We start from the raw sequence: 16,569 nt of genomic DNA on the forward strand, positions 1-16,569 counted from the left end.
AGCCTCAGGGCTTTTTCTGCGAGGAGGCTGGGTGTGCACAAGAGGTTGGGAGGGGCACAGCTGGGACAGCTGACCCCAACTGACCAAAGGGATACCCCACACCATATGATGTCATGCTCAACAATAAAACCTTGGGGGAAGAAGGAGGAAGGGGAACATTCAGAGTTATGGTGTTCATCTTCCCAAGTAATCATTACGCATGGTGGAGCCCTGCTTTCCTGGAAATGGCTGAAGATCTGCTTGCAGATGGGAAGTAGTGATGAATTCCTTAATTTGCTTTGTTTGTGCAAGCAGCTTTGCTTTACTTATTAAACTGTCTTTATCTCAAACCACAAGTTTTCTCATTTTTACCCTTCTGATTCTCTCCCCCATCCCTCTGGGGGAGTGAGTGAGCAACTGTATGGTGCTTACTTGATGGCTGGGGTTAAACCATGACATCCTCCAAACTTCTGCACAGCATGCATGGGATAGCTGAGACTCCCCTAACCCAAGGTTTCCCCTATGTCCTCAGGATGATCTACTGGCTGCTGACAATTTTTGACCTGCTTCCCTCCTGATGTGCTCCTGGGCAGGACATGGGGAACTGTGTGTGTGCCTCTGGGACTTTACAAACCACCATCCCACCACTGTCCCTGAACTGTAGCTATTCACACAGATCTTCAGTAGTAGCTCTATGGATCACTCCCTAGATCCAAAATCCCATTTCAGGGCTCTTGCTAGTCAAGAGTTGGTCCTAAGAAGACATCTAACTGCTAGTTCCAGAAAACTGGCCTTTGACTCATTTTTGGAGTTCCAGGATCATCCCAACTTTTCCATAGTGTGGGATTCACCTGTGATGAGTGATCCTCATTTCAGCTCCCTAAAAATTATATCTAAAATCATCAAAATATCTATTCTAGTGACTGGGAGATCCCTCTTGGTAGTAAGAGAAAGAACATCTGCAGGAACAGTTCAACTTACCTAAAAATGGACAAGCTGGTGAGACAAAACACCCTGTGAAGGTGACTATTTTTCTAGTGAGTATGAAGAGAGCTACTAATGACTAGAGCAGATGTAGTGCTCAATTTTTAGATGTCTAAATTTAGATTAGGTGGCTATCAACCTTCAGACGTGTGAGTCTGTTTTTTATGGTTTTAAGTGGATTAGCTTTAGGCTAGGGTCTAGGCACAGATTGCAGACGTGTGTGCTGTATTTGAACTAGAGGTTATACTGCAAGCAAGCTGGGATCATATTCATTCACAAACTCCTCCTGCAACCAGAAGATAATGCCATAAAGATTCCAGAAGACATTATGAAGACAGACTGACCAGCTGTGAACTCTAGTAGAGCTGAAATTCTTTGGAAAGACAGTAATATTTCCAAATTTTCAGGGATATAGACAGTGGATGAGGGGAAAGAAACTATTTCTCCATTGACTTCCTGAAGGGACTAGGTTAGTATGTGCTGAACTTACTAAATATACTTAGAAAACCTCAGATGGGTGACATTCCTCATAGAGAAAGATTATTTTCCTTCAATCTATAACACTACCAGAAGAAATGGCACTTCTGAAACTGCTGTTTCGAGAGATCACGATGTCCAAGTGATCATGCAGTTCATTTCAGAAGGTAACACTGAGCATGAGAAAATTGACTACAGTAGCCAGACTCACTGGGGATGAAGGAAGAAGAGAATTACCTATTAATCTATCAGAAAGATAGATTTTTTAAAAAATCTTAACTTATTTTATTTCTGTGAGATAAAGTATTAAAGTAGTCATATTGCCACTAGCAAGGATTATCTTCCGCAGCACAAGTGATGATGTGGTGTATATTTCATTGTTCTTTTTTATGTCATTTTGGAGAGTGCAAACTTGCAAGATGGCAATGAAACAGTAGAAGAGACAATCTCAGATCCTGATATTTTGCTCTGCTGAAATGTAACATCATTCACCTTTTATGCTGTACAGCATAGAGTGCTTCAGTGCTCTACAAAGCACGGAAAAGAAAGACAAGATACACATACGATGTGCACTTATCCAAGCAACATGAATGGAGGACATCATTTACTGCTGAGCATAGCTCTTACTTCAATACAGAGTCATCAGTTTCTCTCCATAGTCTCTTCTCAGGTACTAATCCTTTCCTGTCCATTCCCAGGACTGGTCCTTCATAGTCCAACCAGATGTCACAGGATCAGGCCAGAAGTATTATTTCCTTCTGTTTGGTATCATGTTAACTCTAGAAAAGCCAGGTGATAGATTAAAAAAATTGGAGTCTGTGGGTCTTCTTCAGCTGGTGACCATGTGCTAGTTTTTGATTTGCTCGCCTGGGTGTCCTGAGAAGCTGACCACAGAGGTAACCTTGGCAGACTCTCACCCAGGTGCCATCACCCTAAACCATTCCTATAGGCCTTCTTCTGTCACTCCTCCTGGTTCTTCCACAGTCACTCTGCCCCATTCACACTCCATTCATGCCAACCATAGCATTTCTTCAAAATTCTCTATATACTTTCTTCACCAGCTGTCACAGCATTGCCATCAGACAAAATAACAATATGTCCAAGCTAAAAGAAAGTTCTGTGAGATGCAAACTGGTAAATATTTTACATCAAAACATTCATTAGACAAGCATAATTTTCTGGCACTGTCAGGTTCAGTGCTGCTTTTTGCTATTGCTTTTAATTCCATACATCATTTTTTTTCTTGTCTTTGATCTCGTTAAACATGCTTTTGGTCTCATTAAGCAGTAAAGCCTTTAAGTGACAAACTCATAAGTGACAAGCACTAGTTGAAATGGAAACAGAAGGAGCAGCACAACTTTTCTCTGTCCCATCTTCCCTCCATGGAGTGTGCTGATATGGCTGGTTATGGGCCCGGTTTGACCTCTGCACACATACTGAAGGGGAAGGACAAAACTTAAGAGTTTTGTGTTATTACTCAAAGATGTCTAGAAATTCAAAAGGAAAGGCTTTTCTGCTCTTTCTAGAGGACAATAAATAAACACAAATATTGTAATATAAACACACCTTGTTCAAGAAATTAATTTGTTGGATCAGAATAATTTCTTAATGATCAAGAGCAGGAATATAAACTGCTGTAAGTTTTTTTAAACTTGAGTCTTGCTCTTCTGTGCATTGCATATAAATAGCTATAACCAAAACACCATATACAAATCCCAATCTGGAATGAAAGAAGATGTAAAGCACAATAGTTGCTTATCTGCTTGACCCAGGTTTGATAAATGAGTAAACAAATAGGTGTTTCCTTCATTTTCAGCTCTTACATCTGGAGTTCAGCCTCCAGGCAAAAATTCAAAGCCAGGAATCCAACCATTTAAAGCATGTTATTCTAAAAACAAATGAGTCCTGGAAGAGTCCTGTTGAAAAACTTTTCCAAACAGAATCAGCTTTAATGCCCTGCGAAACCACATGTAAAAAAATGCATAAACAATTGGATTAAATGTAGAATTTAAATAACCAAACCAAACCAAAGCATCAATGAGAATAGGAGGTATCACATAATTCATAAATGGATTGGTTGCTGTAAAGAAGAAGAATGGACTCCAGCAGATGAGAAACACCCCCATTATTATGCCTAATGTCTTGGCAGCTTTTCTTTCTCTGCAGAATGAAATGTGGTGCTTCATTTCAAATTGCATCTTTTTTTGGCTAATTGCATCAATGGATCTTGCCTGCCTCTTGGCTATAGAGTATATTTTCCTATAGATGTACAGCATAACAAATCCAGGGATGTAAAAAGACACTATGGAGGCCACAACACCTGAAGTTTCGCTAAAAATGACAAAGCATCCTCCTGCACAATGGACATGATTATATATCTCTTCTGCCCCTCGCAAGTTTAGGTCTAGAAAGATCATCCCAAAAGCAAAAGCAGCAGGGACCATCCAACTTACAAATATCATGACCAGGATAACAAAAGTATTTATCTTTGATTTGTATCTTAGAGGGTCACACACAGCATAGTAGCGGTCGATGGATATGAAGGAAAGATGGAAGATGGAAGCTGTGCTCAGCATAATGTCTGTGCTTGTGTGGATCTTGCAGAAGAGCTCCCCAAAATACCAGCAGTGTTCAACAGAGCGCACCATGCTGCAAGGCATGATGAGGAATCCCAGCAGAAAGTCTACTGTAGCCATAGAAAGTATAAGGAAATTGGTAGGCGTATGGAGCTGCTTGAAATGTGATATTGAGATGATAACCGTCAAATTTCCAAGCACTGTGGCCAGAATAATGCAAACCATGAAGATATACATGGAAACACGGATACTGTTTGACCAGCTGCTCCTTATGCAAGAGCCATTTATGGATTCACAGCACAGTTGCATCCTTACTGAAGTCTCAAATCCACATAGATATGCAGCACTGGTACTGTTTTTCCTGAGGTACATTTACAACTGTTTTTTTCTTTTCTATACAGTCTGAGCTGCAGGGAGGAAAGAAAAGGGCAATTGTAAACACCTTCATTTTTTTGAATGCGTAGGAAATTCACATTTCATTATTTGTGAAGGATGAAACTATTTTATAACTATACTTTTAACAGAATGACACTTTTATCATTAGACTTCCCTTTGAAATGGGAATCTCATTTGATGAAATAATCTGTATAATGGGGCGTCTTCACACCAGAACAGCAGTGGCTCCCAGAGGCCTGCACTGGGCAATGTCTTGTCTAGTGGGCAGATGAGAAGTCCTTTTTGCTATTTTCTGTTTGGACAGTCCTAGTCTTCATCAAAATTAGTTGGAGTTCTGTATCTCTCACTTTGCTCTTGAAAATCAGTCATTCTAGATTCTGAAGCTCCCTCATTTTGTTTTTTGATACATAAGTCTAAGATCTACAAGACTAAAACAGAAGGCTAAAGCTGAGGAGCCCCTGCTCAGCAGTTCCTCCAGCCCTGTCCTGATAGCAATAACTGAACCCGCTGGGCAGCCTGGCAAAACCAAAAAGTTTCCATAAGCCCTCAGTTTTTAGGCAGGTGGCACTGCCTCACCAAATTAAGTCTTACTGCAAAATTCTCGTGGGCTATAGCTGTAGATAGAGATGTAAGGAAAAGTTCTAAGAAAAAAAAAAACATTTCTGCCCTTTTGCTGCCAAAATATAATGGAAGAGCCTGACTAATCTGAAGCATTAGCTGCTGTATAAGCAAATACCTTTGCTGTCAGGATCTAGTTAGTTTAGCATCATTATGCATATTTATTATGTTAATACTGCTTTTAGCCAAACATGGAGAGAAACATTTTCTGAACATTGGTCTAGTCTGCATCTGAGGACACAAATATTGCGTGTTTCTCTTGTGTATGCAGTAGCACGTCCCTTTTGCAAGTCTCTCTTTTTACAAAAGCATTTGATGAAAATATTTAAGCACTTGGCAAGCAATATTCATTGTTGAAAGATCTGGTTTTCCTTCAGTTAACAGAAAAATTGTATTATTGTGAAAAATAGAGAACAATAACATATGTTATTCACTAGCATTATTGTTAAGGTATAACATGTTTGTTTAAGTCAGAAAAATACTGACATGGCAATTCAGCCAGTACTAATTTAAGCCATTTGCTTTGGGACTTTGCTGCCTCTGGTTATTCTCAGTAGAACACACAGAATAATTAATATTTTCCCATATCAAAACTAATGTTATTACAAGCGCACCATGTCATTAGAAGCTAAATGGAAGTTGAATATAGATGATAAACTATAGCTTGTGAAACTCTGGTATCTACCACTAACAGCTTGTGTTATATAGAGGGATTTTCAAGTAGTGCCAGGCAGTGGCACTCGAGTGCCAGGGACAAGGTGCATCCAGAGATAGTCTCAGGAAAACAGGACATATGGAATCAGAGTGTATTAATTTACTGTTTGGCGTGCCTCTTGCTTCCCCTTTTTTTCTGTCTACTAATATTTAACACCATCTCTGCTCTTTTCCACCTCACTTTAACTATCACTTCATATGTTTTTTCCCTTCACTTTTGGTCTGTCTCTTCATGTTTCTTTTCCTTCCTGTCATTCCTCCTTTCAGCGCATTTACACCCAAGATAGAGAAAGCACAGCCGGCTCGATCTTTATTAACCCAAATTTTCAATTTTCATAGCAGAAAGAATTAAACACCAATTTAACTGTATATACTGGACATAATTACAAAAGTTTTAAGCACATTCAGCTTATAAACGTGCCACATAGATTTTGATCTTCATTTGTTTATGTGTATATAAATTAAACAAACATAGCAAATCAGGCTATGAAGGCAACCAAAAATAATTAATGTGCTATCTCTAGTTTTCGATTTAAAAGATTAATAACTTCCCTATTGTTCTCTAACAGAGAAACTGTTTAGCCTAAAGAAATATGATCTCCCTTGGAAACTGTTTTTCTTTTAAAAACCCCCTTATTTTCAGGGGATTTTGTTTTTTCATCAAACAGAAAGAAGAAACTCCAACCTCCAACCAAAATATTGTGCAAACTGAGATCAAGTGTGTGGCTTTGCATGAAATGGAAATAAAATAAATCAAAATTCATGTGGCAAACTGTCCAAATGAGCTGAACACTGGAAAAGTTTTCAACAAGAAAGAACACTTCTCTTCCATAATTAATTATAAAGTTTAAAATTCAATAAAATAGAAATATGAAGAAGCATCCTTTTAAAATCATGTCTTCCTACCTTTCTCCCCTCACGCTGGGTAGAAGTCTGCTCTTGACGCTCACTTGTTTTCTGCTGATTGAGTGTCACCCCTTCCTTTTGAAGACCATCTCAAAAGACAGCTGAGCCTTTTCACCATCATAACAGTTCTGGATACACAAATTTTGAGAAAACAGGGACTTAATCCACAGTCAGAGCAACCTTCAGAAGCTCTGGCACATTGCTGGAGGATGTTGGGTGCAATGAATAGTGTTCTTGGCTCCTGGTCTGAGGAGCAGCTGTTAATGTGAATAGTAGCTCAAACTGTTTATTTTGTCACCCACTTAAGACCAAAATAATGGCTGTAACACTGATGTTTGTTTAATGGGCCTTATTTATAGGTAAATTGAACTTATTTGAAGTACCTTTACTTGTTTGATTAAATGTTGTGGTTATATTGTGAGTAGTCTGAGATTATCTAGGTGCAGAACAAAACCCATGATATAGTGACCCTTCTGTGAGATTCTAAAATACAGGAAAATAAATAATTATATGTAGTTTACAGCAGAATGTAAGATTTCCTTGAAAAGGCATATTGTCTACTGAGTGACATGATGTGTATTTACCAGCCTAGTTTTGATTACTCTACTGAACAAACAGGTTTAATCTAACAGCCTAATCAGTTAACAGCTATTTGCAAGATACAGCTACCAAAAAGGTGTTTAAAGTAAACATCTATTATTGGCTGTACTGGCGTCACAGATGAGCAACATCAATTTTTTGCTCAACAAAGGACCATGCAGCCCTTTAAAACAGTCATACTGCTGAATATAAATGACTGTTAATATGGTGATCATCAACTAAGCCCAGCTATGCCGGGTGCCTCAAGGACATATGCAACAAGGTAGATTAACATATTACTTCTTGCAAAATCTGCTGCATGATGTGGGTTTACTGCTTCTTTATATTATGTGCAAAAATCTAAAGAAATGCAAACAACTCAGTTCTTTTATTTTTCTTGAGGGTGGACTCATAAAGGGACTGGAGTGTTGCAATGCAAGGTTCTTCTTGTTATGGGAAGAGAGTTTACCAACTCAAAAACCTGCAGAAACAACCATCAGCCTGAGTGAGAAACCACGTGGAATAGTCGGGGAAATGTCAAAGTGACATTAGGCACTCAAATACTGTTCTCTGAGATAGGCCTTCAACCTTTTGAGATACATAGCTGTGGGCCTTCCTTGGAGCCAGGGACTTCTCTCTGAGTGAATGTTTAAGCCTTGGTAATTACCATACTGACACATACATATTGTAGGAAGGTAAAGTTTAGGTGAACAAATCCAATGTGCTTTACTCTGTACAAAACTCATAGCTGTAAAAAAGTCTGGCGGCCAGCTTATTATGTGGATTTGGTCAAAGGACATCCACGCATGCATACACACTGCTCCCCTGCCATGCCTCTCCTTCAAGTGGTGCAGTGGCCAGAACTGAAGTGAACAATCTGGCAAGGCAGCTCTGCTTGAAATGTTTGTTTCAGAAGCAGCTACCTGGCAGCAATCAGCCAAACCCCTGGGGCACCCTCTGGGGCAGGGGAGCCTTCCCCTGCCCCGAGCAGCTCTGCTCCATGCAAGGGGGCAGGCAGCAGCCAGCTGTGAAGTCTGGGGTTTTGATCTGCCTCCCTTCATGACCAGATTTTGAGTCCAGTCAGGGAGCATTTCCCTCCAGTTTCTGACTTGTAATAAAATGTAAGAACAACTTGCCATTCTTCCTCTCACATGTGACATTTCTCCAGGAGGCAATCTGCTTCTTTGTAAACCTGTTGAGGACTTTGGAAGTGTTAGGAGTCCTCAGGGACATGAAATAAAATGAATAGTCAAAACCCGATGATGCAAACCAATGTTATAGGGTTATTATATTTATCAGATGACTGTATGATAGTCATATCTTGTCTGCCTGCACTGTCCCTGCAGTGCGCACTTAACACTGGAATATGCTAGTGGAGGGGAAGTTCAAATAACAAATAACAAATCTGAGAGCAGCCAGTTTGAGTGCAGGTGTCAGGGACAGGCCATCTTCCCTCTCTAGCTGACTTCCCAAAATGCCTATATACTTTAAAATAATGAAATGTATTTTTGAAAGAAGAAATGCAGAGAAAGGGACCTAGTGACACTAAAGGTGAATTTTGTCCCTGTTATCAACGTGGCTGGGCTCTCACCTTGACTTTGCGTCTAAAGAAGAAAAGACTCATCTGTGGGGCTGGCCAGTCTTCTTGCTCCTACCAAAATCCTCTCAGGACCAAGAGCTGCAAAACACCTACCACTTTACAAAGTGTAGGGGAGAGAGCGGGCTGGGTCTAGCTGGGGAGCGCAACTGCCTGAGGCGGGGCCAGGGCCAGTGCAGGGACCAGGAGATGCCTTCAGCAGCCCCATGGCAGCAGGAGGCTGCCCTCGGTCGGAGCCACTGGAAGGCACAACAGGATGATGTCTCTGTAAAGCCTATTTCTGAAGATGCCCTTCACTCTTCTACCAAACACCAACCCACCGGCATAGCACTTAGCATTCGTTCTCCCTGAACGCAGCAGCTTATACTGCAAGACCCATACGCATCAGAAAGGAATGAACCACAGACCTAGAAGAAGCTTCAAGCATGGGGAGGGTGGTATTTAATGGTATGTTTACTGAAATTAATGTGAAGTAGCGGTTTATAAGATATCAAGATAATTAAGTAATTAAGCAGGCCAAATTGACAACTGATTTAGAGAAAACTTTGGTAAGAAGTTTTCATGCTGTTGTAGATGCTTCAGAAAAGCATTTTCATGTGGCTTAATGCTGATGTGTATTCTCAAACTTGCTATTTATAATATTAAAGAGAATATGTCAAGCTCTATTTTTGGGAGACCTCAGAGCACTTGTAAATAGTGTTCAACAGTCTTTTGAGTCTGTAATATGTAAAGCAGTTATACATCAAAATTCAAAGTAAAAACTTGTCTAGAAAATTGTTGCTGTGGCTTTCTTTTCTGCAAAATTTAGATTTCTGCAATAATTAGTCTTCAGACTTTTGGAAAATTAAGAAAAAGGGATGTCACACTGTTAGCATACTTCAGCTCTTCTACACTTCTTGTTTGTTTGTTTTCAAAAACCAAAATAATTAAAATGGAAAACACCCCAGAAGAGAATGGAAATAGCACTTTTGTCATTTGAAAAATGCGTTAAAAAATTATTCTGCCCTTCTTAGGCAAGACTGTGAAAGGGACACTGGAAATGGGAAGGAACAGAATGGGGCTCGGAAATGACCATAAAAAAACCAAAAGGCAGGACAACATTGATTTCTACTGTGATTCTTTTAGCTTGCATTTCTATGGGTACAGTTTGGTCATTTGGCAGAAAATATCATTTTACAATATATATTAGACAGAGGAAAGTTTCTCATTTTCTTATGATTCTTTTTAAAAACTGGCTCTCTGCAAGGAGAACCATGGATTTAAAACTACTGTAGGCTCTAAGGTGGCCCCATGGTCGGAGAGGAATTTTGAAAGTATATAACTCCACTCACCATTTATGCAGTCTTCATGAAAAAAAACACAGCGTTGCAAAAAAATTGTCTTCTTAAGTTTCCATTCATATGTTTGAAATCTGGGGGGAAAAGCACAAATTCCCAGTGAGCTATTAGTTCAAAATAAATATTTCATTATATAGTTAGACAAGAAGATGTGCCAACGAGTAATCTGAACGCTATTGCTGCAAACCTGGTACAATTCCACTGAAGACAATCTGAAATTAGCCCAGAATTCTACCAGAGGAATTTAAAGAAGAACGGGTGAGATGATTGGCCTCTAGATCTTTTCCCATGGTTTATATTCTTACTTTTCAGTGGAAACCATCACTTTTCCTTGTCAAGTAAAACTATCTGTTTATACAGAGTAATGTGATGTTTGTGCTTTCTCAGAGTGCTTAGGATCAGGACTATAAATCCAAGCTCAAGATAAATGCAAATCTTTGAAATGCACAGAGGAATAAGAGATTCCAAGAAGATAATATTTTTACAGCAAAGCAAAACACATCCATCCAAAGCCAAGAAATTATCTCCACATGGGGTGAAGGGGGTTTCTACATATCTGATAGCCCTGCTAAGTAATGCCACAACACAGTCCATTGCCTCCACTCGGTTGCAAAAGCTGCTCCAGCAGACAGCAGCGCCAGGGTTCCCCGGTGGGCTGGGGCAGCCCCTCATCTCTCTGCCCACAGGGCAGGGCAAGACCATCCCCACAGCCGCAATACGGGTGCAGAGCAGAGGCACTCACGCAGTGGGGCAGGTCCCCTGGGCTTCTCCAGTGCTCCTGTGCACCCACCAAGCCCATGGGAATGAATTTAGGACTGTGCTGTTTTGTAGATATTTGGTAGCCTCCAAACACCGCCTCCAATATGAAGGTGAAAGCTGAGGAGGGAGGCAGTGAGCAGTAAGCAGGTACAATCCCAGCTTTGTCATTCTTCATCCTCATGGCCCTGGAATAACTTCACAGAAAGTAAAGAGCCTTACTCTGAATTCATAGCTGTGCCTGAAAAGAGTTTTGCCCCCTAGTTATGTTTCTCTTTCAGCTATTGGGAATGAATGGCTTTTTTAAATCATCCTCTCAGCCACCACCAAAACCTCGTTGCTGTTGGTGCTCTTGTTGTTCATTACAGAAAGCAGTGATCTGTGCAGAATAATGACTATTATCTTCAGCGCTAACCATAGAAGAGTCATCTTTGAAACAAAATAATATCCCAGACTAATATATTAGCAGCTCACCATATTTCGGACTGCGTGACACGGAGACAGTACCTGCTCAGGAGTTATTTCCTCACCACGAACCGGTGCAGCCTGTGGATACAGTGCGATAGTGACTTATCCCACATGAACCCTCCAGCTGAGTGGCTGCACGTTTGGTCTGACTGGTTTACAGCCTGCTGGAAAAATCTTGTCAGCAGGATGACGTAAACATTAAATATTCAGAAAAGATAAGCAGATAATAAATCTATTCTGGCACAAGCCACTAGCATATGCAAAGATGAATCCATCTGAATTAAGTTAAAGCCAGGTTCATGGAAAGAAACATACAAAATAAAGACAAATGTTTATTATGGGCAGATGGAGCTAGCAGCACTGAACTGTTTTCAAGATAGCCTGATGTTTCTCACCCTCCTTTCAATTTTGTTGACAAACTATAGCCATTTCAGTTTTCTCTGAAAATTTGATTTGTCTATCCCAAACTGGATATTCTAAAAAAAAATCCAACCACAATATTTCAACAGTATTTGAAAACAAGACTGATTAAAAAGATATTGTTTCCTCCTAAAGAAAAAATTCTGCTTGTCTTTTATTTATGATGATCTGGTGTTTATATGCATTGTAGCAGGGACTTTAGAGGTACTGACTTCCTATTTATTTAGCTTTTACCATAACAGAGGAACTATGCCTAAATATGTCCAAATTACATATCAGCAGTGGCCAAACTGCAACTTGTTGTTTTTTAAAGCACTGCTCATTGACTGGCAACCGCATCTTCAAACAGTTAGAGTTTTAGTATTGCTGTGGAACTGAAGGAGGAGAGTTCTTCCAGAAAGAAGTAATCCCAGGGAGAACTGACTCACTTTGGGTCAGTTTGTGTGCATCAGCTGGTGGGCTGCACTGGTGGGGAGCCATGCCTTCCAGCGCCTGCTCCCCTGAGGTTTCACTGAGCCCTGAGTGGGACCTGTGGGGCTTAGGTTACAACTTCTCCCTGAGGATTTGGGATTGGGGTGGGCTTGGAAGACAGGAAAGTATGGTCCTGGCAAGGTGGCACAGCGGACATGAGGTTGAACACGAAGGACAACTCTTGGTGAAGTGAAGGTCTTGAAATGTCACATTCTAGTCTGGAACTGTGGCTACTCTACTGGAAGCCACTGAGCCCTAAAATTGTCCATAAAGGCTTACATGTCAATAAGCAGTCTTCCGTAGCCTCCATTCTCATGAACTACTCTCTGTTGCCTTTCACAAATGCTGGATTTGTTTTTATCAGACACATGCTATTTCCTAGAAATATTGAATAAGTTTGATTGCTTCTAATTGTCCATTTGTAAGCCCAACAGACTGCAGATGCCAGTGCTGTTGCACTGTGGGCTGTGTTTAAGGGGGGATCTGCCAGTGCCATTCTTTGCTTCCATGGTTGTTTGCCACTGCAGGAAGCAGCAATGCTGTGAATGAGCATTGCTGGTATCATGGCACTGCCAGAACAACAACTGCCGAAACTACCAGTGCCAGAGGCTGTGCCCTCCGCTGCCCAGTCTCAGGAAGACATGCATGGGCAGCCTGATTTTTCACCAGAACAGCTTCATTTATCTTCTCAGTAGCTGCTGTATGTCATTTGAATATGCTTTTCAGATCACCAAAAAAGAGGTAAGGGTGCACTGGAGTCAGTTTGACTTTGCTTTATTACTTGTTATCAAGTTCCTGCTTGCCAGCCATCTCCTGCCCAATACCTGTGAGACTGAGAGGGAACAGATGGCAACAACAGGAGATTTAGCTGTTTAAATGTGCCTCTACCAGCTTGCATAACTTTTTATTCATGCAGGTGAGGGTTGGTGAAGAGAAAGTAAATCTCTCTCTTCTTTTTTTCCACCCTCTTTTTCTCCTCCCTGTAGTCCATTTGGCTCTTATCTACAATTGTTACTGCTTCTTCATTCTGTGCCTTGCAACCCTTGTTGTTCCAGCTGCCCATGTGGACCAGTGCCTTAAATGGACCCTTGTACAAGCTCCCTTCTTCCTTTCCCTCCTTTCTAACATGTTCTATATGCATCTGTAACCACACAATATTATGTGGGTCATTTCATACCACAGGCTTTGAAGCTTTCACTGAACATGTGCTCCTCATTTTCTGGGTGCATGCCAGGAGCTGATTTTTCCAGGTAGTCAGCACTTGCACATGAAGCCAGGGACAATCATGTTTTGACTATATACAGTGTTTTTGTAATATGAATTATTCTGGCATCTCAAGTTAACCACCTAATTTAGTGTCTACTGCAAACATCAGTTTCTTTGCACTTCATCTCCTCATCTACCTTATAGGATAAAAATTACTCCTAGCTTCATAGAAGTGCTGTGATTGCAAATATTTGTAAGACATCAAGATATTATCTAATGATGTGCCTTTGCAAATCCAGGAGGGGTACGGGTTGCATCCTTGGTGATAGAAGAGCAACAATCTTCTATCATTGAGGAAAGACCTGTCAGAAAACAAATAGCATTGTAAGACTCTCTTGGCAAAACACAAGAGTGGTTATATTAAGTGTTGCACGACCCTCAAATACGAGAGGTTTTCTGTCTGCTTTTTGTTTAGTCTAATGCTGAACTTGGAAGAATCCCTGCAAACAGAGGCTAATGTTAACATGAATAAACAGTCTAAAATGTCTAGTGTAACATTAAAGATAGGCTCAGAAAGTCTTCAACAAAATAAATGTTTAAGCCTGTTGCTAGGTAATGATGATTGATCAAACTTCAGATTTTTTTTTATAGCTCTGGTCCTTATACATGCAACCATCTGATACTCTTGAGGTATAGCTAACTGACATCTGTTATGAAAGGCACCACACATGCATTTTTACCCACACCTGCCAAAAGCTTTCTGTGTTTCAGTCTAGCTACCAAGAAGCACATTACTGTCCATTAATGGCCACGTTTTTACAGCTTGCTTTTCCCTTTTATATCTCAGTGTCAGATTCATCTGATTTCTACTTAGGCAAGTATATTTCTTCTTTTGAACAATAAGTTTCCATTAATTAATTATAATGTCTTTTCACAATTTTGTTATGTTAGTTATTGCAGCCAACTCAGCGTAAGAACATCTCTGAGAAAACTGGAGAAGACAACTACTAACCAAGTAGGGGATGAGAACAAAACAAAGGTTTGTACACTTTTGATCAATTTTTGTACAGTTTGTCAGTTGGGTGCCAAATGAAGGTACGAGGGATTTTACAGGACCAGTGAACCTAACTTCTGCTGGGGTGGGAGCTAGATGGATCACTGTCTCTATTATCTCTCCTGGACAGAGCTGATGACTTCCAGCTCCAACCAAACCCAGTCAAGTGGTGTGAAAGCCTCCATGCAGGGCAGACTGAAAAAAACACAGAATATAACCATTTGAATTCACAACTAAATGCAGAACATCTCTGTCTCTGCAGATGCACAATCAGCAGATGTAAACTGATGTACCACCATTGATTTTAGTAGTAGTAGTATAGCAAACTCACTGACCCCATTTGACTTTATTGGACTTCAATGAAAAGAACAATAAGTCAAGACTTCTGGCTCCTAGTGAAGACAAAATGAAAAGAGAAAAGAGAGAGCTTTAGGTATTAGACAGCAGCACTTAGCCAACACAGTAACAAATGCTGTATGGAAAACTCAGAAATGTCTCTAACACATATGGGGGAGTGTATCCTAAAGATTCTCTAAGTAACTTAGCAAGTTACTTAGGCATAGACTTAGAAGTTCACTGTACTCTCTTTGCTCAGCTTAATGGAGTTAATGGTAAGGCATTAAAAGCCCTTGTCATTATAATATTTTGCCTAATATTTTAGTAAATATTGCAGAATGAGGTTTTTTTCCAAAACCATTCATAAATTTGACATGAGTTGCTAAGAAAATTTTGCCTGAAAAAAACAATTCTCCTTAAAGAATCCCAAAACTATAACTCAATAGTACTTTTTCAGTGTACAAAAAGCAATCTCAAATGTCTGGAAAACACAGCAAGGTGAGTTGCAGAATAGAAAAATAATAATCCTAAAAAAACTGACCTTAATGTTTCCATGTATTTGAATTTGATAAATTCAAATATGTCTCATACTCCTAACACTCATTTAGAAGTACATGTTCAAAAATTTCTGTTACAAAAGTCATCTCTTGATCTTGAGGACTATCTCTAAGGTACTCTTTTTTTATATGTTTTATGTTATTATGTATTGCAGTAAGTGAGCTGGGCAATCAACTGTATGCAAATACTTACTCTTTTTTTCTGAAAAGGGATGTCCTAAAGGTTGACTATTTTTTCCAATATTCAAAGATATTACTGCTTCCTACACCCCTTGCTGCCTTTGCATCCTGACACGATCACAGCTACGAGACTATGAGTTCATCAAAATTAACTAACATTAGAAGCAGCAAATGGATGGATAGGAAAAATTAAAATCATGTCGTTACAATGCATCTCTTATATTGTATATTCTTGTAGTGGAAATTCACTGCTGCCACAAGAATATCTGAACAGACAATGGACTATTTCACTTACAACTTTGTAGTAATGAATAACTACAAGAAACATGTTAATACTTTCACAGGTGGAGGCTACAAGTGCTTCTGCTAATTCTTAATTCTTTTCTAAACAGGAAGAGAAATTAACATATTGTCAATATGCTTAAGTTTCGGTTTCACCGAGACTGATAATGTCTAACTGTGCCTGATCCACAGGTAATGCTGTTTGCATTGTGGCTTCAGTATGAGGTGCTGTTTGTCTATGGTGTTGAGAGTTTAATTTTTAGAAGGTATATTGGAATTATTTCTCTGTTGGGCTCCATGACATCTCATAGTCCATCACAAGCCACTGAGAAGCATTCTTGTATTAGCTGTGGTAAGCCTTATAACAATGGCTGCTGTCTTTATTGACCTATGCAAGTTATTTCCTTTTTCATCTTTCCTGCTCTGATGGTGGATTGTGACATTGCAAACACTGTCTGGATGAAGTGGGGTTATAATTTGGTTCTTGGTTAATTAGAAATGTATGAATTCAATTCAAACTCACATCATGGTCACTTGTCTATCACTCACTGTATCTACACTGATTCTGTGTACCTAAGAATGGTGTCTTATACTGTCAGCAATTCACCTATGATGAGTTGTTCATAAACATTTAGTATTGTTACTAGGTTTAATAGTTGTGCAATCTCTGACTGCA

The 16,569-nt window shown here is 39.8% G+C and overlaps 1 protein-coding gene across 1 annotated transcript; it reads right to left on the reverse strand.

Moving 5' to 3' along the window:
* Positions 1–3,323: 3,323 nt before the first annotated feature.
* On the reverse strand, positions 3,324–11,480 carry TAAR1 (trace amine associated receptor 1). Its single transcript, XM_074864776.1, has 4 exons — positions 11,427–11,480; positions 10,158–10,237; positions 6,651–6,778; positions 3,324–4,423 (listed from the first exon to the last, which is right to left on the reverse strand). The coding sequence occupies exon 4, from the start codon at positions 4,386–4,388 to the stop codon at positions 3,324–3,326; it is 1,065 nt and encodes a 354-aa protein (XP_074720877.1). The 5' UTR covers positions 4,389–4,423; positions 6,651–6,778; positions 10,158–10,237; positions 11,427–11,480.
* Positions 11,481–16,569: the final 5,089 nt, after the last annotated feature.

The sequence above is a fragment of the Strix uralensis genome, chromosome 3, assembly GCF_047716275.1.
Source record: "Strix uralensis isolate ZFMK-TIS-50842 chromosome 3, bStrUra1, whole genome shotgun sequence".
Classification (NCBI taxonomy): Eukaryota; Metazoa; Chordata; class Aves; order Strigiformes; family Strigidae; genus Strix; species Strix uralensis.

Coding starts and splice junctions, on each gene's coding strand:
- TAAR1 (XM_074864776.1), bottom strand. CDS start 4,388: ATGTACCTCAGGAAAAACAGTACCAGTGCTGCATATCTATGTGGATTT.